Below are 22,729 nucleotides of genomic sequence, written 5' to 3' on the forward strand. Positions count from 1 at the left end.
AGACCTAGGCAACCATTGAATTTTCGTGAATTGAAGGTACCTACACGAAGCCCACAACACGGGAGTTAGTATATAATTTTTACGAAATTTTCTAAGCTCATTTAGTGCTCGGAAAAATACTACGAAGTTTCGCGGGACCCACCGAAAAACAGTGTTGGAAAATTTTGAAATTGGTATTGCCGCGAAGCTCTCGATGAGTAGAGCACTCTGATACTCTCGGTTTTCTCATGGGGGTTCATGGTTTGCTAGAAATTTAGCCCAAAAGTTGAAATAGGCTAAAACTTCCCGGACAAAAATTGGGCAAACCGCTTGATGGATTTTGGTGTTCTTAGTGTCTATGGAAAGCTCTCGAGGTGTAGAAGAAGTTTGGTACAAGACCCTATCCAATTGGTGGTCGGATTGGCCGCAATCGGCTCAAGAAACTGAATCGGCGCCCTGCTCGTTGGGGAGTCTTCGGGATCGTTTTCCGGGCGCCTCAGGTGACGGCCGACGAGGGGGATAGGCTGGGGTGGCGCGCTAATAAGCTGAGAAGGCTGGGGCGGCAGTGGGGCAGCGAGAGAAGGAGAGAGGAGAGAGAAAACGAGAGAGAGAGAGAGAGAGAGAGAGAGAGAGTGTCGGGCGCACACGAAGGGAAGAAGAAAAGGAAATGGACCGGTCCGATTCGAATGGTCCGATCTGTCCAGTTCAATTCCTCTGGTCCGATTCAGGATACAACATTTTGAATTTTTACTCTACCTTGGGACCGAAAACGAGCCCAAAAATTTCAAAAAAATTCTAGAAAACTCAGAAAAATTCGTACAGTCCAAATATATTTTTAGCTTTGCCACGTGATCTTTAAATTAATTTTTAAAAATTATCAAAGTTTTATATTTTCAAAAAATCGAACCCGATTTCTAAAATTCGAAAAATTTCAAATAATTTCCTAAAATTTAAATAAAATAAAATATTAATATCTATTCATAAAATAATTAATTTAAAAATTAGGGTTGTTACTCTTCATGATTTGTAAAGCTGATTTAGGCAAAATTCTCCATTCCATTTATCTGCTTTCCATGAAATTTTTTTGCGCATTCATATGACTGGTTAATTTTGTTTCTTATGGTTGTCAATGCTGTCACAACAGAGTGAAAAAGTATCTGTTAGTGGGGGTGGGTCATGAGTTATTTTTAATTTGTGTTGTAATTCTAGTGTCATTGAGCACATAACATTTGCTGTAATTTTTGTACTTTCACTTTTACATTTGCATGATTGCAATTTCATGTTATCTGTTTTCCTTTAACATTCTAGATAATTTGAGGAAATGACAGTTGTTTCATCTATTGAATCTTGATGATTGTATCCTTGTGCTTCTTTCTCTTAGGCATATTAGATATTTTATCTGGAGATATGCCAAAGGGTATCAAGATTCAGACTAAGCATCTTGAGGCCCTTATTGAATTGCATAACAAGACAGGGAGCTTTGCAAGGAATATTCAGCACCTATTTTCAGAATCTGATCTTCGAGTTTTATTGGATACAATGAAGGCAGTTTACCTTCCTTATGAATCATTTAAACAGAGGTGACCAACTGTAAACGAAAATTAGATCTTCCTTTTGATTAATTGATTCCTCAGAGAGTGCATGTCATTAAAACTTTTGTTCAGTAGTCAATATGAGTTTAATTTGGGGTTAAGACTCAGTCAAATATCTGTTTAATTTGAAGAAGAATTAGTGATGCACCTTCTTTAGTGATGGCCGACAATTTTCTTTGTTTGCATAGTTTACAGGCTTGGTGTGACATCAAATATGGGAAACAGAAATGTGAATGTGGTTGTTCTGTCTCATTCCACCAAGAAATTGGTAAATGCTCAATTGTGCACCTGCTTTTGCTTGCATAAACTATTATCTAGTTCTCATTGGTCCGTAAAGCCCCATATTTCTTTTTGTATGTTAAATTTAAAAAAAGTGTTGATCAAATTATGATTTAATTCATTTTAATTAGGATTTATATAAATAATTAAATTACTTTACACTTTAAAATGACTAGCTAAGTCAGTATTGTAATCTAACCACTTTATTTACTTATAATATTCCCATGTGGGATTTAGAATCCCAACACTGTAAAATTGTAATAATCTGTCTTAGCCTCTAATTCTTAAAATTTAGCTTAATAACGAAGAATGCAGCCCTGTCACGTACTTTCCATCACCCATATAATTTCTCATCTACCTATTTTTTCTCTTTCTTGATCAATAAACCAAGAAGTCATACTGGTTTTCCACTAGCTGACAAAGGGATTAAATGTTTTGTAGGTATGGACGGATGGAACGGGCCATACTGTCTTCTGAGATTCCTGAGGTTGACCCTGTCACTCATGGTGTGGGAGCCCAAGGAATTGAACTAAGTGAAACAGTTCGGAGAATGGAAGAATCTATTCCCCAAGTTACTGTACTTCTTGAAGCAGCTGTGGAGAGGTGCATTAACATTACTGGTGGCTCTGAGGCAGATGAACTAATTCTTGCCCTCGACGACATCATGTTACAGCACATTTCTTTCCTGCAAGAAACCCTTAAATCACTAAGAGCTGTCTGTGGGGTGGATAATGTCAGTGATCCAAGGAAGGACATGATCTTGGAGAAAAAGGAAGGAAGCCAAAACATACGCAAAGTAGACTTAATGTCAAATGAAGAGGAATGGTCTATTGTCCAGGGGGCTTTGCAGATATTAACAGTTGCAGATTGTCTAACGAGCAGATCCTCTGTCTTTGAAGCTTCCTTAAGAGCCACTCTGGCTAGACTGAGCACAAGTTTGTCTCTTTCAGTGTTTGGATCCAGTTTGGACCAAAACCAGTCACACATTGCTGCTCATGATGGAAATAAGGAGCCATACTTGGGTGGAAGGGCTGCTTTGGATGTGGCAGCTGTCAGGCTTGTTGATGCTCCTGAGAAGGCTCGGAAACTATTTAACCTTTTAGAACAGGCACATGACTTTAGTATCCCTGTATTCCTCTCTCTCTCTCTTGGGAAAGTTCAGGGGGGGCTGTGGTTGTGGCCTTTAAAGTGTGACTGCCTTGCAGTGATTTTCTGTTTCTCCTTTGAATTTAAATTTGCAAGCCCGTGATGCTTTTTCTTTGGCTTCAAAGACCCTTTATTTTTTCTATGCTGTTTCAATGATGCTCAGATAAATGATATTTTTATGTTGTCTTGCAGTCCAAAGATCCTCGGTTTCATGCACCTCCACTAGCATCACAGAGAGTTGCCGCATTTTCTGACACTGTGAATGAACTTGTATATGATGCGCTCATATCCAAAGTACGGCAACGCCTCAGTGATGTGTCTCGTTTGCCAATTTGGTCCTCAATAGAGGAACAGAGTGCATTCCCTCTTCCAACCTTTAGTGCGTACCCACAATCTTATGTAACAAGTGTGGGTGAATATCTTTTTACTTTGCCCCAGCAGTTGGAGCCTCTTGCGGAGGGCATATCTAACAGTGATGTTAACAATGATGAAGCCCAATTTTTCGCAACTGAATGGATGTTCAAGGTAACCAAACTACGCACACTTGAGCATTATTTTTATTTTTCTTTTTTAGTGGTTGGCTTGCGAATGACTAGCAGGGATCCAACGTCACATTGATCCTGACTAGAGAATGTATGTACAGTAAAGTCTAGAAGATCAGGCTGCTTAGTGAAAGACTAACCAAGTCTATAATTTTCTGAGTTTTGTAATACAAAGATGATGAGAAAAATGGCTAAAATATGTAGTAGGGTTGGCTTTCCTTAAGAGCAGGAACAAGCTTGCAAAATGTGCATGAATTAAGTAGGAAAAAACGTTATTAATGTAGCTTGGTAATCTTTCAGATATCATATCAGCAGACAGCCTCTCTAAAATTTTTTATGATAACATAATTTTGATATAAATGCCTTTATAATTTTGATATAAATGCCTTTTGGTTCATAAACATGTGCCCAGCGTCAGATTATAAACCTTTACATTGTTGATATTCTCCCTTTAAAGCTATGGATTCATGTCACTTGAAAAACATCATGACGATTAAGTATCTTAATTTCTATTATTGAAAATGAGTAAACACAGCCTATTTGACTTGGGAAATTGTTTCTTTGTGTTTTAGGTTGCAGAGGGTGCTACTGCTCTTTACATGTAGCAGTTGCGGGGTATTCAGCACATAACTGATCGTGGAGCACAGCAGCTGTCTGTTGATATCGAGTACTTGAGTAATGTACTTTCTGCTCTATCAATGCCGATTCCTCCTATCCTTGCAACATTCCACACATGCCTCTCAAACCCGAGAGAGCAGCTGAAACATCTTGTGAAATCGGATGCAGGGAACCAGCTTGATCTTCCCACAGCAAATCTTGTGTGTAAAATTCCGCGTATTAGTTTAGATTAGAATTACACAAGAACGTTACTTATAAAAAAAATGTGCTCTTTTTGTTTTTTTTTTTTATATTAAAAGTATATTTTACTTTAATAGTCCTGCACTTTCTTTTTTATTTATGCATTTTATCTCTAAACCTTAAAATGGACTAAGTTCACAATAACAATCTGCTAAGAAATTCAGTAATTAATGCTTAGCAAAATCGTAGGGAAAGTGTGATGGTATTGTGCTTGTTGGCTCCAGGTTTGCTTCCCACAGGTACTGTACTTCACATCTTCTCGCTTTGCCTTGGGTTGGAAAATGAGCGTAAAAAGGTCCTTATTAACTTGCACTTTTCAATTTATTTTTCCAAATCATTAGAAGTTATGCTCTCATTTCAATTTATTGTTTTGCTATAAAACTCTTTCTCTCTTTCTACACACTCTCTGGAAAAACACTTTCAAAACAGATCTGGATCCAGGGAGGCGTTGTCGCTTCCTCCTCCCTGCTCATCTCCTTGTTCTTTTTTAGCGTAGCTTCCTTGGTTCTTTGCTCCCTCTTCATCTTTCTTCCTTTTCCTTCATCCTCTAGTTTCTTTAAATTCTTTCTATGTTTTTGTCAATTTCAATGAGGAACTTTTCCTATCTTTTGCTGGTTCCCTTTTATCCTCTCTATTGAGGTGTTTGCGCTTGGTAAAGGAAGACCAGATCTTCAAGTGTTTTAGACCCAGCTACTCAACATTCAAAATAGCCTCATTACCACCCACTATTCTTTAACATCAAAGTGACTTAGAGCACTAATCCGCAAATGATAATAAAAGTTTAATCAAATCTACCTAGAAATGAACAAGGCTTCTTTGTTTCCCACCACCCGTTAGGTTCCAACAACGGTCTCATCTAGTCTGCTTTCAACCCCAGTTGCTTCACTCCCACCTATTTCAAGTTGCTTACTATGGTTTACATTCTTCCTCAAGCTTTGTAGACACTGAGCGTATAAAATAAACTAGAAATCAATTTGTTCGGAGTTCTGAATATGCCTTAGTTCTAGTCATGTACTCTCCACTCTGCTTGATTTGAATTAAATTGGCATTCCGGCAGAATATATATATATATAAACTATCCATGCAGTATTTGGTTGGAATTACGAAGGAACAGGAAGGGGAAAGGGAACAAATGAAGATAGGAAGAGGTTGGGAGCACGGGGGTGAAGAAGATGTTAGCTGGATGGTTATGCTTTTCCGCGTATAGGAGAAAACAGGGCGTAATAAGATAGCTCCTTCACTTGATTAGTGCGAGAGTGTGAAGGAGACACAGAAAAATTAATATCAACTCAAGGATAACATACATTTACTTTAATAATGACAAATAGTTTTAAGACAAACGAAGATGACCAACCACTTTCCGTCCCCATTGAGGATACCATTTCGATGACCTTCACAATAATATCCTGATTGACAGTTGACGCGCACACTTTTTTTTTCAGCTTTGTCATACCACTACCCTATGTCCATTGGATCTCCGTAATCCAAGCATCCTCAGGCACACAAACCAGCTCAAAGCCTAAGTCACTTCACTACAGAAATCACAGGCCCACATGCATACGATCATAAATTTCCCTCATGATCACATTACATAAAATGACAAATGCCAAGCATGGTTAAATTAGTAACAACCATAAACCAATCGAAGACATTTTTGGTAGTTTTACCTTCAATTGAGAAAATTGCACCATTAAAAGAACTGCCAAAAAACGTATAGTCCTGGCGCTAGTGGAAAATTAATGCCAGTCGCAAGTTGCTCTTACAAATGGTTTCTTTGAGGCATTACATCTCAGTTCTCTATCTTTCAATTAGAAAATATTTTCCCCTGAACAAATCATTCCCTAGGGATGCACTTAACTGCGGCAAATATTGCCACCAGGGTTCACCAGATTTCATGTCTTTCCTGCAAACTAGAATAGAAACATACCATTCGACATATCATAAACATGTTCAAATTACCTCCAGGCACCCACAAAATCGCAAGTTAACAGGTTTTGCAATGCAGTTTAACCTTGCATCCCAGTCCGCTGAAGTAGATTTTCAAACAAGTGTCAAAACATTATTAAAGCAATGATGCTTTTAAGAGGCTAAGATGCTATGAAAATTACTCTACAAAGAAGAGTGTAGTTACCTACAATTGTCTGACACTGGTTTTGAAAGTTTGACTCCAAAAATAACCTACTCTGTAAAAAAGGAAACCCATTTCTGCATGAAGATGAGTGTGGAGCTTTTACATTTATTACCCTAAAAAACGCAATGACCATTGGCCTCAACTGCAGCTCATGTGCATAACCCATGCACCATCCCAATGGTTCAAGTTCCCACCAAATAATGGTAAAGGCACTAGAAGAAGGAACAATGAGCATCCCTACCTTGTAGATTGCCAACATGATAACAAGTTACATTGAAATCATATCATGAAGATCAAGCAGATGGTCACCTGGTAAAATAATTTTATCAAGCATTGCCACCCTGTCAAATAATTTTAAGCTGTACATGGTTAATCCCGATAGATTTTGGAATTCTAGACTTTCTTTACTGTTCAGCGGAGAAAGCAGCAGTTGCAAACAATATTACATCGACTGAATTGAGAAAAATTAAATCCATAATAAGGAGGGTAAGTCTACCATTGTGGCCATGATAGAAATAAGAATTATGTGTTACCTCAAAATTGTGACACAAAACCATCGTCCCTATCAGCAGCAGTGTCATTCAAGCATATAATTTGGTTCTGTCCTCTTAAATACAAGAGAACAGGATATCCATCAATAACCCCAATACAAGGAGAGGGACACTAGACTCTGAAAACAATGTTCTAAAGGCAATCGCTTAAAAGAAATTCAATTCAGCCAAAGCCTAAGATGAATATAAAGGACTTATAACAATAACAAGTCATACCTACCTCAACCCTTTTCTCCTCTATTAATATTGATGAAAGGGAGGTATAGTCTCAACAAAGCTGTGAGATAGCAAGAAAAATTTTACCCATGATGCTGATTAAACTTAAGATTCCAAAAACACAAGCTCATAAAACTTCAAGATTGAAAGTCTACCTCATGTAATTTAAAAGCTCTGATATCTATCTACCAATCCATTTAATATTGGTGAGCTGGACTTTTAGGTGATCTCCTGTGACCATGTCTAACAGGGGACCGTGACCTACTCCGGTCACGGTACCTATCCCTGCCGCTCTCTCTTCCATTCCTGGACCTCCACTCTGTCCCCTTTCCTCCATCCCCACTACCTCTACCATTCCACTCTCGTGACCTTTCATGATCCCGTTCACGTTCGCGATTGCGGTCCCTCTCCCTGTCTCGATCTCTATCATGATAACGGTCCCTATCATTAGAATCACTCCTCCTCCTCTTCTCATATTCCTTCTCCCTCTGCTTCCTTCGTTCTTCAGCTTCCTTCTCCCTAGCTAGTCTCTCCTCTTCCCTTGCCTTCTCCTTAGCTGCCTGTAAAATGTATTCTTCATTCTCTGTGAAGTGCAAGAACAATCAAATCCCAAACTGCAATTCACTCTTGGAAATGTAACTCACCTTGTACTCTGTGATGAAATCTCGGACCATGCCATAACCTATGTGCTGCTTCCCTAAGACATGAGACTGAGTCCTCTCAGCAGCATCATTTGCTACTAGAAAAGAACCACAAATCTCACACAAGGCCATCTTTTTCTCCTGCGGAACCATCAATAATTTATCGCTCTGGGATTGAATCAAGGCCTTCTCAGAATTGAGTTCATCCACCTGTAAAGAAACTCCAAAAGTTACAATTTAACCAATCATGCTTGACAAAATGACAACACTAAATTTCTGGAAACTTTTTTACTTTGGAAAATAATCTATTCAAACACATTAAAGAACAAATAAGGAGGAACCCAGATAATCTTAACTGCGAAATGTCACTTAAAGTTCAAAGTACTTCTAATGAGTGAGTTCCCATAAACTAATTAAGTTGGCTTTTCTTTTAAATTATTTCATAATATTTTGTTTTTCCAGATCAGGGAGAAGGTGTTGGATGTTGCTAGATAAAGTTAAAATAGCAACACCTTTTTCATAAGTGCTTGAGCTTCATCCACCTTCCCAGCTTCACCAAGGGATTCCACTTGCACCAGCAGGTTCTTTATTTTCTCCTCCACCACAGATAACTGTTCAGACTTTCCAGCTGACAGTGGAGGAGGTGGTATTGGTTCCTCCCCTTGAGCAAGGCGTTCTCTTCCACGCCTAACTCTTCTATCCAAATCCATGACCTAAAAAGAAAGAAAAAGGAATTATAACAGAAAAAGAATTTACTGAAGGTCAACCATAACAAACAATCAAAAAACAATGAAGTATAGAAGCTACCAATTTCTCACAACGCTGAGCAAGTTCAGCTTCAAATTTGGGCAGATATCTGTCGTGTCTTGGGGAACTCTCAAAGCTAGAGTCAGAAATTAATCAAACACCCATTAAACAGGATTGAATTATATAGTAGGAGAATATCATATGTCCAGACTCAGAGACACAGCGAAACATAGCACAAGCAGAAAATCATTCCTATAATATAGATGTCACATGATGGATCCGATGCTTAGAAGACATGATCTATGTTCAAACATGTCTTTTCATATTATCATTGCCACAAAAACAAACAGCACCATGCAATACAATAAAAAAGAATATGAAGTAAGAAAATGACAAGACATTTAAAAAATTTGTGACTCAAAAAATGATTCACCCCTTCTTGAAATAATATTGTCAGCATCTTTAGATCACTTGCCCAGAACAAACATCAACATCTTAGCACACATAGGATGATGCAACACAAATTAGAGTTCCATCCTTCGTTACACATGCTAAACAACTAATTTGATAAGAATAAACAAATTCAACATTTCAAGTAGACCCAAAAATTACCAATATCAAGAGGAAGCTAATTTAATAGAAATATTTAATGCAATAAACAGTTGTGTCAATAACCATCCGATGTATATCAAGAGAGAACAAAGTTTTCCTAAAGAGATGGCAAAGGAAACTCAACATTTGCAGATAGAACATATAGCGTTTCCCAAGCTCACAACAATAATGCAAACACTATCCCAGTATTGATTGAAGGCAAAGTGACCACATCAAGCATGGACTCTGTAACAAGACAACAAACACTAACAATTTCATGACAAAACAAGGAGCTCATACCTTTCTTTCAACTTTGGATCATGAATCCTATCACATGGCCCTGTCACAGAAACGAGACAACAAAAAGTAACTAATGAAACCTTCAAATCTCTAAACATGGGATATAAATAAGTAAATCTGAAGGAAACAACAATAGAACGCACCTAGATCACTTTTGGTGTTAACAAAGAGGTCATGTGGACAAAATCGAGCCATATAGTATGGACAGACCTCCTTAGAATCCCACGTAATTTCCTTGTACTCTTTCTTCTCTTCCTCCGTCAAATTACGATCTGATAAAATCAGAATTCAAAAATTGTTAAGATTCAATTAAAAAGGAAATACGATTATATATCACCAGCAAGAACAACCTATAAAAAGTAAATAGATTAAACTGCAGACCCTGATAATTAGGAATTCTAAATCAAGAAACTTTGAGCAGCCAACAATCTCAGTGTGTCGAGAGAGAGAGAGAGAGAGAGAGAGAGAGAGAGAGAGATTGCGGAAAATACCAGAACCCATGAGTTCGTCTAGCATAGCTCGCTGGAGGTCCATGTCTGACAATGGAAGCTTTGAGATAAATGAGGTTATGAAGAGAAGAAGCAGTGGCTATGATAGAAATTGATAGAGTATAAGCTAGGGTTTGAGGACTGGGAGATTTTGGTGGGGGGTAGGGTTTGGTTATCCCAATAGCAGGGAGAGAGACGGTAAGGCTAGTAGGAGGAGCTTGGCTTGATGATTTCTATCGGCTCAGAACAATCAAATCTGTGGCACGTGCCAAAGACACGTATTTGTAATTAAAATATATAAAATATAATTTAAACTAATTTTTAATATTTTTAATTAATATATTTAAATATATGCCTTATTAATAACGGTTTTAATGGTAATATAAAACATTTATTATCTATAAATTAATTAAGTATTATATTTGGAAAGTCATATAGACTCTGGGGAGGAGATTTTTCAGATGGGACCAACTACACTGGATTTGGTGGTTGTTTTCGATGCAGGCAAGGAGAGAGATTCGATTGTCGGATTGGCGATATGAGATCACTATTGAACTCAAAGCGATGAAACATTTGAGATGGGACCGACCTTACTCCAATCAAACACCATTTGAAAAAAGGATCATCAAACTATTTAGATTGCTCGATGAGATTTTTGAGTTTTTTTTTTTTATGTTCATACATTAAATATAATTATATGATAATTATAAATAATTTATAAATTTTATTTAGGTGCGATTGGATTGGTGATAGCTCTTCGACCCTCGAAACTGAGTTTCCAACCTGATCTGGATGTCTGGCTGTTCATCCCAGAACATAATCAATATTATAGTCATTTTCAACATTTTCAAATGTTTCGGATACGTTCCACATAGTAGAATTTGTAAAGGTAATCCCAAACTTAAAGTTGTGTAGTTTTTGCCTTGGTTGAGCTAGTTGATAAAATTTGTAAAATATTCCTGATTGAGTGTAATAAAGTAAAATGAATTTAAATAATATGAGGACGATATACAGGACTCCCGGGAATATTTTTATGATTTTTGAAGTGTTTAAAATAATTATTTAGACTATAGAGTATTTAGGCACTCAAATTTGAGACTAGACGTTTGGACCTATATTAGGTTTCTTGTATGCCCTATATGGGTATTATAATTATTGTTGTGGGCCTATAGCCCTGTGTGTTGTTATTGTTGCATTTTTTGTTGCAGGGGGTTAGGTTCGATTATAAGAAAGATTCTACTGAAATTTCGGCAAGACCTTATAAATTATTTATGCTTATTTAATTAAATTAATTGATTAATTTTGTCAATAAATCGATAAAGATCATTATATTTGTATAGGTGATTGGTGCTGGCTAACATTTTTTCTCTCTAACCGGACTAGCTATAATCAGGTCGACTAGTTCATGAGTTAGATATTGATTATTTTTGTAATTTTAATATTTATTTATATATCTTGCATGCCCATGCATTTTATAAATATTTAATTATGCACATAAATAATTAATATATTAGAGATTTTTTTTGTTGTTGCATATTTAATTATTATTATTTATTTGTGATGGTCGCCCTAAGGATAATTTGGAGCTGGGTTTATTATTTATATATAGTATATATGGATATGGATTGAACGGGTAGTCTTAGCTTGAGTTGGTATTGCTAGAACATAGTCCTTGTGGATATGGAAAGTCAGGATGAGGCACGGCTTTAAGTTGATATCGCTGGCCCTGTAATTGGATTTAAGTGAAAATCTGGCTTGAGTTGAGCTAGCTGGCAGGATTTGGATTGAAAGAGCTATATAAGGGATCAACTCCCATATTTATGTATTGATGTGACAAATTGGGTGCATGAGTAGCTCTAAATTATCTTATAGTGCGAATATTGAGTGAATTATTTATTACATGTGTTGGATGTGCATTTCATGATAATATTACACTAATTGTAGTTAGTTATAGAAATTACATATGTAATCAATATCTAAACTTTTTGAGTCGAATACTCATTACTATTCAAATATTTTTCTTCTCAGGTTGCAGGGATAACAAATTTATTTTCAGGTCTAATTTGTATTTTTTTTCTCCGCAAGTTGTGATATTTCTTAGTTAATAGTTTTTTTTTTATAGTATTTATTTATTTATTTATTTATTTATTTAACTATTAGAACTCCACTTTGACAGTATTATATTTATATATTATATTAATTAATGGAGATTAAGTGGTTTATAAGTTGGACTCTCATAGTTTTAGTTTTCTGATAGTTATTGAATTGAGTTGACTCAAATAAATTTATAATATTTTATTTTATTTATATGTCAAGCCTTGATTTTGATACTGATTATGAGTTTAGGGATAATAAAACTTACTACAAATTTTAAAGACTTTATACTAACTCAAGTCTTAGTGCCGGTCTGATCCGTGAAATCGGATCGTGACACTTTGACTATATCTATTTGAGCCTAAACTCATGTAGGTAAGTCTACTTCATTAATCAACCACATGATTACCACTCATTTACTATTATCATTATAAATAAATTAAATATTATAATAAAAATTATTATTATATTATATTATAATATTTCTATTTTTATTTTAAAGTTAAATATAGAATTAAATATCAATCAACTCTCAACTAGGGGTAACAAGGAGCAAAACATGGTCCAACCACACGTTCAGCTTACAGAATTATCCAAAGAGAACGAGCACCCACATGTGGCTCTCCTCTTTAGTTTAGGAAGTACTCAAACTCTGCACAAAGCCAAATGAACTGTTCCTCAACATCATCATCGATACCAAGTAACATCAGCCATTAACCTCTCGCTTCTACGCCATGACCGGCACAGTGGACAAGTTGGTTGTCTTTTTGGCAAAGAGAGATGTCATAGACAAGCTTGTCAAGACTTTCCAGTATGTGTCCAAGCTCGTTCACTGGCATGTAGAAGCTACTCACCCAGATATTCCACAGAGATTCAAGCAATGGGAAGTTGCCTCGGGCCTTAGTAGGAAAGCCTTTAGAACTGGCAGGTTTCTCACTGGCTTCAATGCCCTGAGAAGGAACCCTGGCTCAACCCCAACTTTTAAATTCCTAGCTGTTCTAATGCAGGAGGAATGGTCGCTTTCTTTGGTTATCAAGAATTGGAACTTTGGATGCAAAATTAGCAAGAAAGATGAGCTTCGTCTCAGCATTTGGTGAATCTTTTGGCTATATATTTTTCATAATAGCTGATTTTATTATTATCAGAGAGGGAATAAGATCAGAGAGAAAGCTGCTTGTTTCTTCCAAAGAAGATTCCAATGAAGTGAAAGACAATAGACGAAGGATTCGAGCAGACAGGGTAACGAGGCTAATGGCCATTGCCGCTAATATTGCAGACTTGATTATTGCACTGGTGGATATTGCGCCCAACCCATTTTGCAACCATGCAGTTGCCCTTGGTATTAGTGGGTTCATTTCTGCATGGGCTGGTTGGTATAGAAATTGGCCCTCGTAGATAAAATCCTAACAAAAGCAGCAATCAAACGTTGAGCCCATGAAAATGAAAATGGAAGTATTTCATTGACTTCGTTGCAACGGAAACTGAGCAATATAGCCTGTCTTGAAATGATACATGATCATAAATTCATAATGATTGTACAATGAATCAACTCCAAAGGTTGAGCTATTTTATTTTTAGTATATTATATGTCTAGTTTTTCCCCAATAATATTCTTTTTGTTTCCTTGATATATATTATAGTTTGAATAATTCAAAATTCACATAAATAACAAAGTTCAGCAACCTCTTGAAGGAAATTGTCTATAAAGCCCAACCCAAGTTATTTAAATTTTTCCTTTAGGGCGGCATCGATTATTTTAATTGATGATTAGGTATTTAAGTGGAAATTCAACAACAATTGTGGGGAAAAAATGTTGAATAATAGCATAAGGAAAGAAATAATAACGAGCAGAAATTTCAACTTTCGTCACACCATTGAGGTGGCGAACATTTATTCGTCCAATGACGTGGAATTACATTACAATGGACCCATCCCATGAGCCAAGGCCCATAACGGATGATCCAATCACTAGGCTTGAAGCCTCAAACGCCTTGCGAGTTGCGTTGCGACTTGCTTGGTTCGCGTGTTTGAGGAAACCGCATGGACTACAGATCATAAGAGTTGAAGTTGACCTTGTAATTTCCTTGCAAGCCTTTCGATGTTCGAGGATCTGAAGGTCCAGATATTTCGCTTCTGTCTCTCTTAATTTGGAGACAGCTTCCGCAGATTTGCCTGATTTACACAGTCATATCTCACCGGATTGAAGCCCAAGGTTAGAATTTTCTCGCATTTGCCTTATTGTTCTGGGGTTTTTATCTTGGGTTGGTGAGATCAGATGGCAGAGGCAAGCGCGAACTCACGATATGTGAAGTTGACAAAAGAGCAAACGGCTGTAGAGGACATTAAGCCTGGCGAACTCAATCAGCCCATCGAAGTTCCTCAGGTTTCAATCTCTCTCCCTCTCTGTTGTACCCTTTTTGTTTCAAGACTTTGAGATTTAATTTTTAACGTTTTCACTGTGATAAGACTTCAATGTTTCTGATTTGCACTTGCGATACCATGCCTGATTTTCTGGGAGTCCAGTTGACTTGAATCAAATTCGATTTATATATTCTGTGTAGGATTTCAGTTTTGTGGCCCAAACCGTGTAAAATTGACTTTTGTAATGTATGAAATATCCCTTTGGCAGTTGGCTGTTCGCAAGTGCAATGAATGTGGGCAGCCTTTGCCCGAAAACTTTGAGCCTCCTGCAGATGAACCTTGGACGACTGGGATTTTTGGCTGTACTGAAGATACTGAAAGTTGTAAGTTGATCTACTGATTATAAATGTTGTAAGATGATAAAATTAGACCACACACAATGCGAAATTTAAACTATGTTGAGAAAGATCTGTATTATTAAATAGAGAATCAAGGAAGGAAATTACAAAATATAGACAGACATGTGGAAAATATGAAAAAACCATATGAATGATTTTGTTACTCTTCATGATCTTTTTTCCTTTGTAAAGTACACGTGTTGTAGTCCAGAATGATTAAAGTAATTGGATTATTTATTATATCTTTTATACATTGAAAGACTATGCAATACGGTATTTTATAACCATCTTATAACCGTCTGGGGTGTTTGGTTAATGCTAACTTTTGTAGGTATTGCTTCGTTAGCCGTAAGTACATGGTGTTCCCTATTTGTTATATCTGACCCGAAAGTTTGTGTTGCAACTATTGATGGCAAAAGTCTCCAAACCCGATCAATTTTACCTGACTACGCCCCAACCCCGATTTTACGGGGTGGAGATGAAAAGACCTTCTCCCCACCTTGAATTCCTGTAACTCAGCTGTTACATTAATATATTAATTTTTTTATTAAAAATCATTTATTTTTATATATATTTATACATTTAAATATTATAATTTTAAAAAAATATATAAATATATTATTAAAATAATATATACAACTAGCATTTCTAATTATATTTTATTTTTTAATAAATAAATTTATATTATATATTAATAAATTAAAATGAAAAAAATAACAAGAAAATTCCCCGTGGGGAAACCTGCCCCTCCCAGACCCCGAACTCTTGTGGGGCGGGGATGGGAGGATCGATCCCTGCTCTTGACCCGCCCCATTGCCATTCCTAGTTGCAACCCGATTAGAATATTTTTTGAGGTATGTAGTGGTAGTAGAGGATGTAGAGGACACAGTCTGATAGGCTTGCAAGAAATAGTGTGATAATATTTTGATAAATTTGGAAAACACATTGGGATTAGAATTTGAGAATTCTGAGTGATTGTATTGTGCTTTTTTTCACTATATTGGAAGTTTTTCTCTTGTCTTGCCCCATAGATATAGACCTTATGGTCGGATAACGTAAATCTTGTGTCTATTATTCTTCTCTTCTTTATATATTGTGTGATTGTGTGATCGTGTGTGTACCTTATTTTTGTATGCCGGTTTTAACATTTTCTTGTTCTAATTATTATTGTTGTTCCTTGTGGTAGTGCTGCCTGATTACGATAGAGCACACAATTTTAGAATTCGCACTTTATTTCTTTTCTTGATGAGATGCAGAAAGGTGGTCAAATTTTTAACTCTTCCTCAGAATGGATGACATTCTATTGTCCTCTTCTATGTGGTTGGCTCTCTTTTGTTTCTTTGTTCTTTTGACAAGTTTGTCCAGGTCCAATTTTCTAAGCTGTAATTGGTCATCCACACAAACTGTGATCAATTTTACAATTTCCTGATTTCACTACTCCACAGGCTGGGCAGGACTATTTTGTCCTTGTGTTCTATTTGGAAGAAATGTTGAAAGCTTGAGAGATGATACCCCTTGGACTAGACCATGCATTTGTCATGCCATTTGTGTTGAAGGTGGAATGGCACTGGCAGCAGCAACAGCAATCTTCCATGGTGTTGACCCAAGGACATCATTTCTAATTTGCGAGGGTTTGCTTTTTGCTTGGTGGATGTGTGGCATATACACTGGTCTTGTTCGGCAATCACTACAGAGGAAATATCACCTGAAGGTAAGCCTGACTTTTCTCTAAATAGTTCATTTTTATGTTGGCAAAATGCTCCTGCAGGTGTAAAAGAATATTAGTTCTACATTTGTAGATCCATAGATGCACAGAAGATTAGTGCTTAATGCTTCGTTGCATATTTTATAGAAGCACGAGGTTGTTTGAGAGTTGTTAAATATGGGAGTTTTGGAGGTAAGGAGAAGGATAGAGTTTTGTGCTAGAGGTAAGCACTTTAAAGAACTTCCATGCATACCAGTCTATCTGCCTGCTGATACCACCCAAGGATGTGGGAGAGACCAAATGAGAGGAAGACAGTGCAAAATGTTATGGTTTTTTTCTTTAATAATAGATTGGTGTCATATTAGTTATGCCATAGCAAAGCAAAAGTCTTGCAAATATGCTAATGTGGTTGAGATCCTGCTGCAATTTATAGTTTGCCATTAATTAGCATGATGTGATTTAAATTGTTGTGATGGAGTGGAAAAAGAGAATCCATATAGCCAACGCCAAATTTTTGGAATAAAGACTTAGTTGAGTTGATGTTACTTTCACAGCCATATTGGCTGCATAAACAGCCTGTTCAATAAAAAGACACAAATCTGGTAATACTCATTTGCCATTCCTCATATTGCATTTGATAAATTTTGTATTAATTGCATTTTTATAACCTGGTGGTTATTATGGCTTACTTGCTTCCGTTAATATTTAACTAGACTGGCAATGCATTATGTGCTCACAGGATATCGGATAATTAGTGAATCAAGACCTTTCTTTTTTTCCTTTCTCTCTCTCTCTCTCTCTCTCTCTCTCTCTCTCTCTCTCTCTCTATATATATATATATATATATATATATATTGGGGGAGGGGTGATGCTGATGCAGTATTGGATCCTTGTTCTACATCAGGGGGTGGAATGTTTTCCAAATGGTTGGATTACATAATGGGATTCTGTCCCTAACAAGGTTTGATCATAGGTTCAACTGACTTATAAAGCTAGCCTATGCCTATTTGGCTGCTACTAGTTTGGCATGATGTTGTATTTGTTCATTAAAGGAGACCCAATAAAAGTCTAGTCCTTTGAAGGAAATCTGAGTATAAATTGTTGGGCTTGCAATTTACTAACCTGTTCTATTGTGGACTGCAGAACTCACCGTGTGATCCATGCTTGGTGCACTGTTGCATGCACTGGTGTGCTTTGTGCCAGGAACACAGGGAGATGAAGGGCCGCCTTTCAGATAACTTTGTCATGCCAATGGCCATTGTCAATCCTCCCCCTGTTCAAGAGATGAGCTCTGCTACCGAGAACCGGGATACTGAACCCTCCACTGAAAAGGGCACCAGCCTAGAGATGCAGGCTTTGTGAATCCATGGTTACACACAGTAGTCGACAAATAAGCAATTTTCATTTGGAAAATGTTTTCCTTTTAGCTGTAGGACAATATCTTTATACAAGAATGATGAATGATGAATCTTTTAACGTTGACGATACTTTTTGTATAGAGAGAAGTTTACTTTTAACGAGTATCGATGTGTTCCCATTTTTGGTCCTTCACTACCGTGATGTTATATTAACCATATGTCGTAGCTGCTATCTAGTTTTCATTTGTATACGCATGATTGCATTTTGTATGTAACATCAGCCTTGGGTTGCTCTGTTTATGTTGTTAAATTTAAAGCAGATAATCGCTACTTGTATTATTGTGGACTTTGCTTCTCGTTTTGGTCTACAGCAACTCAGATTCGTACAGGATGCTTTATGGACTGTTCAAATCTTTTTTTTTTTTTCTTTCTAAGGACTGTTCAAATCTTTGAATTTATCAATTTGCAAAACGGATTGAAAAGAAGAAGAAGAAGGAGAAGATAATGACCGGGGGTAGCGAGTGAGCAGTGGCTAATAATGTTGAAGTAGGCCCGCAAATGATGATAGATCAATTAAATTATGGTAGTTTCTGTTCCCGAGCTAAAAGGCCGAGCCAGAGGAATGCCTCGAAGCTCCCGATTCCTCATAAGTTCCATTATTTATTGATTATCATGGCTCCCGATTCCTCATAAGTTCCATTATTTATTAATTATCATGGCTAGAGTAGTAGCAGCTGTGGCAAGCAGTCTGAGGCCGTACCTGCTTGTATCTTTTACCTCTGCATCTCACTCTCTTATTTTTTTTATCAGAACCTTGAAAAAAAAAAAAAAAAAAAAAAAAATATATATATATATATATATATATATATATATATATATATATTTGTTTCCCATTTGTCTCTTTCACGATCAGAATCAGCAAACGCATACAAAGCTTGCCTAGTCAAAGTTCAAACATATCTGCCACCCACTAATACGTCTCTTAATTTCTTCCCTCTAACGAGCCCCCATCTTTCTATCTGTTTCTCAAAGACTTGAACTTGTTTCAGTTCATGGAGAGACCACAGTCAGAGCATGGAGGAAGGAGGAGGAGACTGACAAGAAGCAGAGAAATAGTGCAGATTCAGTGTTCCCCCAGGCCCATGTTACCGGTACCACCCATGATGAGGCCAACACCCAATCAGGCGAAGCTAGCTGCAATTGCCGTTGAATTAAACATACGGCTGAGATCGGCCGATATGCCAGGTGCCATGCAGGAGCGGGCGTTTCGGTGCACCAGAGCAGTCCTTGACGCAAATCTCGAGAAGGAGCCCAATCCTACTCATGTTGCCATGTGTCTCAAGAAGGTAAGCAATGCACATACAAATACTAGTATGAATTTTTGCTTCAAGCAAGTCTTCAACTTCGAAGGGTTTCTTAAGTCTATGCTGCTTTGCAAGGCTTAATAATGTTTGTTACGGTTTCTGATTGCTAAAATGGGGCTCACAATTGATGATGGTTTTGGGGCATTTTCAATAGCTCTTTTTTTTCAAGATTTCAATAGCTTTTGTTTGAATTGATGAACAACCGTGAATTTTCCATTTAGGTTTAATTTATTATCAAACATCCTTGAAATAATGAAATGTTTGCTGGCTGAACAGAAAAATCATTTGTCAAAAATCTAATTGACCTTAAGCGACTAACCTTCTTGTTTTTCCGGAAACTCAGTTGTTTGCCCTTCGTTTCAGGAGTTTGATGCGGTGTATGGGCCGGCATGGCACTGCGTTGTGGGTCAGAGTTTTGGATCATTCGTTACTCACTCGAGTGGTGGATTTGTGTATTTCTCCGTGGACAAGCTCTCTTTTCTTCTCTTCAAGACAGAGGTCCGACCAGTTAGGAGTTCTCTTCCTCCTCCTCCTCCTCCTCTTCTGTTGAAGCTTAATATTAATGCTTAGCTTGAAGTTTATACAAATGTAATGTGTATTTGATTTACATCTGATATGGGAACTAATTTGCATTGGCATGGAAAATAGTACTCGTATTAGAGGGTTTTGAAGATGTAGGAATTAATCTGTTTCTCTTCAGATTTGCTGCCAGGTTTTCGAAGAGACTAGCCTAGTCATTTGGCCAATCAAGTATTTTATTTGACTAATAATTGCCTTAGTACGAAGGTACTCACACATGAAACTGAAACCTGCATGTGATTTCACTGCAAATTACTTTCACATGGTCCCAATAGGGAATTACCAAAACCATCCGAAAGAAAACATAAACTTTTTTTTTTTTGCGCCTCTTTGACAAGAAAAGGAAATTGGAAAAGAAATGTTCCTCTATTTTGGCTGAAGAAGAGAGATACATAGCTATGCTTCATAGGGCAAGGTGAGAGGACAAACTGTTGTAATCTGATATTAAGCAAAAGATTTTTACAGATATGCTTGACTAGTTGACTGACTATTCAAAACAGATGAATTAATTATTTCTTGAAAATATTCTGAGGAACACATCTTGCAAAACGGACAGCGAAGTTTAATCCTGCATGGGACTTTCTTGTCTCTGTTGCGGTGTCCTCAGTCCTCTGTTCACTTGGATTTCCAAAAGCAGGCATAGAGAAATCCGCCAAAATCCCCTAACTAGCTAGTTTTATTCCTTTGCCATTAGAATTTTATCCACTCTCCTCTACATATTTGTACTTCCAAAAAAGCCTAATCAAATCATGATGTAGCATTGGATTGACAATCAAATTGTTTATTACTTTCTTGACTAAAGAAGGTGCCAGCGAAGAAGTAACTGTGCTTCCTCTGATTTAATTGAAACTTCTACCGATTATTCTTTACGTCCATCATGCAACTTGGTCCACCCCTTTGTTGCATTTTTGCGATGATAAACTATATACAGTAGCTGTTTTTTGGAAATCTTGCTCATCTTCTTTAGAATTGCAAGATTTCGAAGACGTTCCGCGAATTCAGAAAGGTGGTGAGATATAAAAAGCTAAAAACTACCACCACCCAAAACTTACAATGCAGTGATGCCACGTGAAATTTAGCGGTTTATTTTTCAAATTACTTCCAAGCTTTTTCACGAATGGTTGCTTTTCTTAGCACATATATATTTATGGCAGAGAGATTCTGTTCTAATCCCTCTTTAATTTACAAGTTCTCATTAGCCATAAAATCCATTTATCATTCTTCTGTTTTTCTTGGCAAAAATGGCCCCGGCATCACTAAATGATCGTTTCAAGCAATCTGTTACTCCCGACGCTTTAAGATCATATCTTGCAGAGTTCATCTCTTTTTTTTATGTGTTTGTAGTCGTTGGATCTGCCATGGCTTCACGTATGTCTCCAGTAATATTTTCTTCTATTTTATGCAAATGGGATTATTGATTTGTCATCTTTCTTGTAGCATAACACGAGTCTTAGTGATTCTCGTTGTTGATTTACAACTTCACTAAATATAAAACTAGCAAGTAGAGTGGGAATTTGGTAGTGGTTTCCTTGTTCGAGGATTTGATATGCTAATTCTATTTTCTAAGAATGCATTTCTCTTCTTGCTAACATTTCCAAACACTATGCTTGATTCTTCCATGATACAGAGAAATTGATGCCAGGAGCAGATCCATCCAGTCTGGTAATAGTCGCCATTGCGCTTTCATCGGCTGTGTACATTGATGCCAACGTCTCCAGTGGGCATGTGAATCCTGCTGTCACATTTAGTCTGGCCGTTGGAGGCCACATTAATGTCCCCACTGCTATATTCTAGTGGATTTCTCAGATGTTGGCTTCTGTCATGGCTTGCCTTCTCTTGAGAGTAGCCATTGTTGGACAGGTAATGAAATCTCCCTGCGTTTCTGCAAAAAATATTTATAATTTTTATCCTTTCTCCCAATTGTGATTATGGACTAATTTTCTTGCAATCTGTTGTATGACTCCTGTATTTAAATTTTGCAGTCTCTTCCTACCTACACTATTGCAGCAGAGATGACAGGATTTGGGGCGTCAGTGTTTGAAGGTGTGCTAACATTTGGTTTAGTCTACACAGTTTACGCTGCCGGCGACCCTAGATGCAGTTTGCTGGGAGCCACTGGACCCTTGGCAATAGGGCTCATGGCAGGAGCCAATGTCTTGGCCGCAGGACCATTCTCAGGTGGCTCAATGAACCCTGCCTGTGCATTTGGGTCTGCAATCATTGCTGGAAGGTTCAAGAATCAAGCTGTTTACTGGGTTGGACCCTTAATTGGAGGCACAGTTGCGGGGCTTCTCTATGATAATGTTGTCTTCCCTAGTCAAGTTCCTGATTCTATTGGGGTGTAATTGCAATTTCGTAAAATGAAATGTTATTTTGTTACTTTTTTGGTACGTAGTTCTTTTTTCCTTTATTTTTGCGACATATTGCAATTGTAGTAGCCAACATTGGTATGATTGAGTGACCACAATGCCATTTTAATGGTCAATTCATTACCTTACCTTACATGTGCATATAAATTCATTGAAAATTTAATTTCAACGGTAGAAAATGGACCGAATGATCCCAAATTTGTGGGAAAAATATGTTGGATTAAGCACGCACGGGCTGATTCCTTGTGAAGCAACAACGTTAATATGCAAATAATTCCAATTTCGAAGAAAAAAAAAGTTAACAATGGGCTAAAAAGAAGCCTCGCAGGCTGGTGGTTTCGCCCATACCCATTCCTCACAGTCGAGAGGCTTTCACCTCATTTTGGATTGTGATGGCCGATTCTTTAAAATAATGGGTCAGATAGGTTAACTGCAATTAG

General features: G+C 37.2%; 4 protein-coding genes and 2 pseudogenes across 11 annotated transcripts; 5 read left to right on the forward strand and 1 right to left on the reverse strand.

The window, feature by feature from the left end:
- The first annotated feature begins 337 nt into the window (after positions 1-337).
- On the forward strand, positions 338-4,470 carry LOC131177295 (conserved oligomeric Golgi complex subunit 7-like; annotated as a pseudogene).
- Positions 4,471-5,924: 1,454 nt separating this feature from the next.
- Positions 5,925-10,235, reverse strand: LOC131177292 (uncharacterized). Of its 8 annotated transcripts, none has more exons than XR_009146871.1 (9): positions 10,065-10,235; positions 9,717-9,845; positions 9,574-9,613; positions 8,743-8,818; positions 8,448-8,648; positions 7,939-8,145; positions 7,450-7,854; positions 7,299-7,355; positions 5,925-6,306 (listed from the first exon to the last, which is right to left on the reverse strand). XR_009146871.1 is itself a non-coding variant. In XM_058142257.1 (8 exons), exons 1-7 carry the CDS (start codon positions 10,105-10,107, stop codon positions 7,492-7,494), a joined length of 1,059 nt encoding a protein of 352 aa, XP_057998240.1. In that variant the 5' UTR covers positions 10,108-10,235; the 3' UTR covers positions 7,068-7,355; positions 7,450-7,491. The 8 variants fall into 8 exon arrangements, 2 of the variants coding, with proteins under 2 accessions (XP_057998240.1, XP_057998239.1); XR_009146870.1 differs by lacking the exon at positions 5,925-6,306 and adding an exon at positions 6,402-6,579; XR_009146869.1 differs by lacking the exon at positions 5,925-6,306 and adding an exon at positions 7,068-7,127.
- Positions 10,236-12,707: 2,472 nt separating this feature from the next.
- Positions 12,708-13,740, forward strand: LOC131177294 (peroxisomal membrane protein 11B-like; annotated as a pseudogene).
- Positions 13,741-14,141: 401 nt separating this feature from the next.
- Positions 14,142-18,156, forward strand: LOC110658326 (cell number regulator 6). The gene is made up of 4 exons (XM_021815883.2): positions 14,142-14,538; positions 14,785-14,899; positions 16,360-16,625; positions 17,763-18,156. The coding sequence occupies exons 1-4, from the start codon at positions 14,431-14,433 to the stop codon at positions 17,979-17,981; spliced, it is 708 nt and encodes a 235-aa protein (XP_021671575.1). The 5' UTR covers positions 14,142-14,430; the 3' UTR covers positions 17,982-18,156.
- A 700-nt stretch (positions 18,157-18,856) lies between these two features.
- Positions 18,857-19,986, forward strand: LOC131177293 (uncharacterized). Its single transcript, XM_058142260.1, has 2 exons — positions 18,857-19,323; positions 19,705-19,986. Exons 1-2 carry the CDS (start codon positions 19,030-19,032, stop codon positions 19,909-19,911), a joined length of 501 nt encoding a protein of 166 aa, XP_057998243.1. The 5' UTR covers positions 18,857-19,029; the 3' UTR covers positions 19,912-19,986.
- A 1,175-nt stretch (positions 19,987-21,161) lies between these two features.
- On the forward strand, positions 21,162-22,417 carry LOC110658328 (probable aquaporin TIP5-1). The gene is given in 3 exon segments (XM_021815885.2): positions 21,162-21,288; positions 21,548-21,780; positions 21,903-22,417. Coding segments are annotated over 3 exon segments (723 nt in total). The 3' UTR covers positions 22,266-22,417.
- Positions 22,418-22,729: the final 312 nt, after the last annotated feature.

This window comes from Hevea brasiliensis, unplaced genomic scaffold (assembly GCF_030052815.1).
Source record: "Hevea brasiliensis isolate MT/VB/25A 57/8 unplaced genomic scaffold, ASM3005281v1 Scaf395, whole genome shotgun sequence".
Taxonomy (NCBI): domain Eukaryota; kingdom Viridiplantae; phylum Streptophyta; class Magnoliopsida; order Malpighiales; family Euphorbiaceae; genus Hevea; species Hevea brasiliensis.

Bases quoted from the DNA above. Each gene is read 5' to 3' on its own strand.
- LOC131177292 (XM_058142257.1), bottom strand. From the start codon at position 10,107: ATGGACCTCCAGCGAGCTATGCTAGACGAACTCATGGGTTCTG. The intron at 8,146-8,447 runs GTGTTGCTATTT...GTTTCTTTACAG, and splicing joins CTCAAGCACTTATGAAAAAG to GTGGATGAACTCAATTCTGA. The intron at 7,855-7,938 runs GTGAGTTACATT...TACATTTTACAG, and splicing joins ATTTCATCACAGAGTACAAG to GCAGCTAAGGAGAAGGCAAG.
- LOC131177293 (XM_058142260.1), top strand. From the start codon at position 19,030: ATGGAGAGACCACAGTCAGAGCATGGAGGAAGGAGGAGGAGACTGACA. The intron at 19,324-19,704 runs GTAAGCAATGCA...CCTTCGTTTCAG, and splicing joins TTGCCATGTGTCTCAAGAAG to GAGTTTGATGCGGTGTATGG.
- LOC110658326 (XM_021815883.2), top strand. From the start codon at position 14,431: ATGGCAGAGGCAAGCGCGAACTCACGATATGTGAAGTTGACAAAAGAG. The intron at 14,539-14,784 runs GTTTCAATCTCT...TCCCTTTGGCAG, and splicing joins AGCCCATCGAAGTTCCTCAG to TTGGCTGTTCGCAAGTGCAA. The intron at 16,626-17,762 runs GTAAGCCTGACT...TGTGGACTGCAG, and splicing joins AGAGGAAATATCACCTGAAG to AACTCACCGTGTGATCCATG.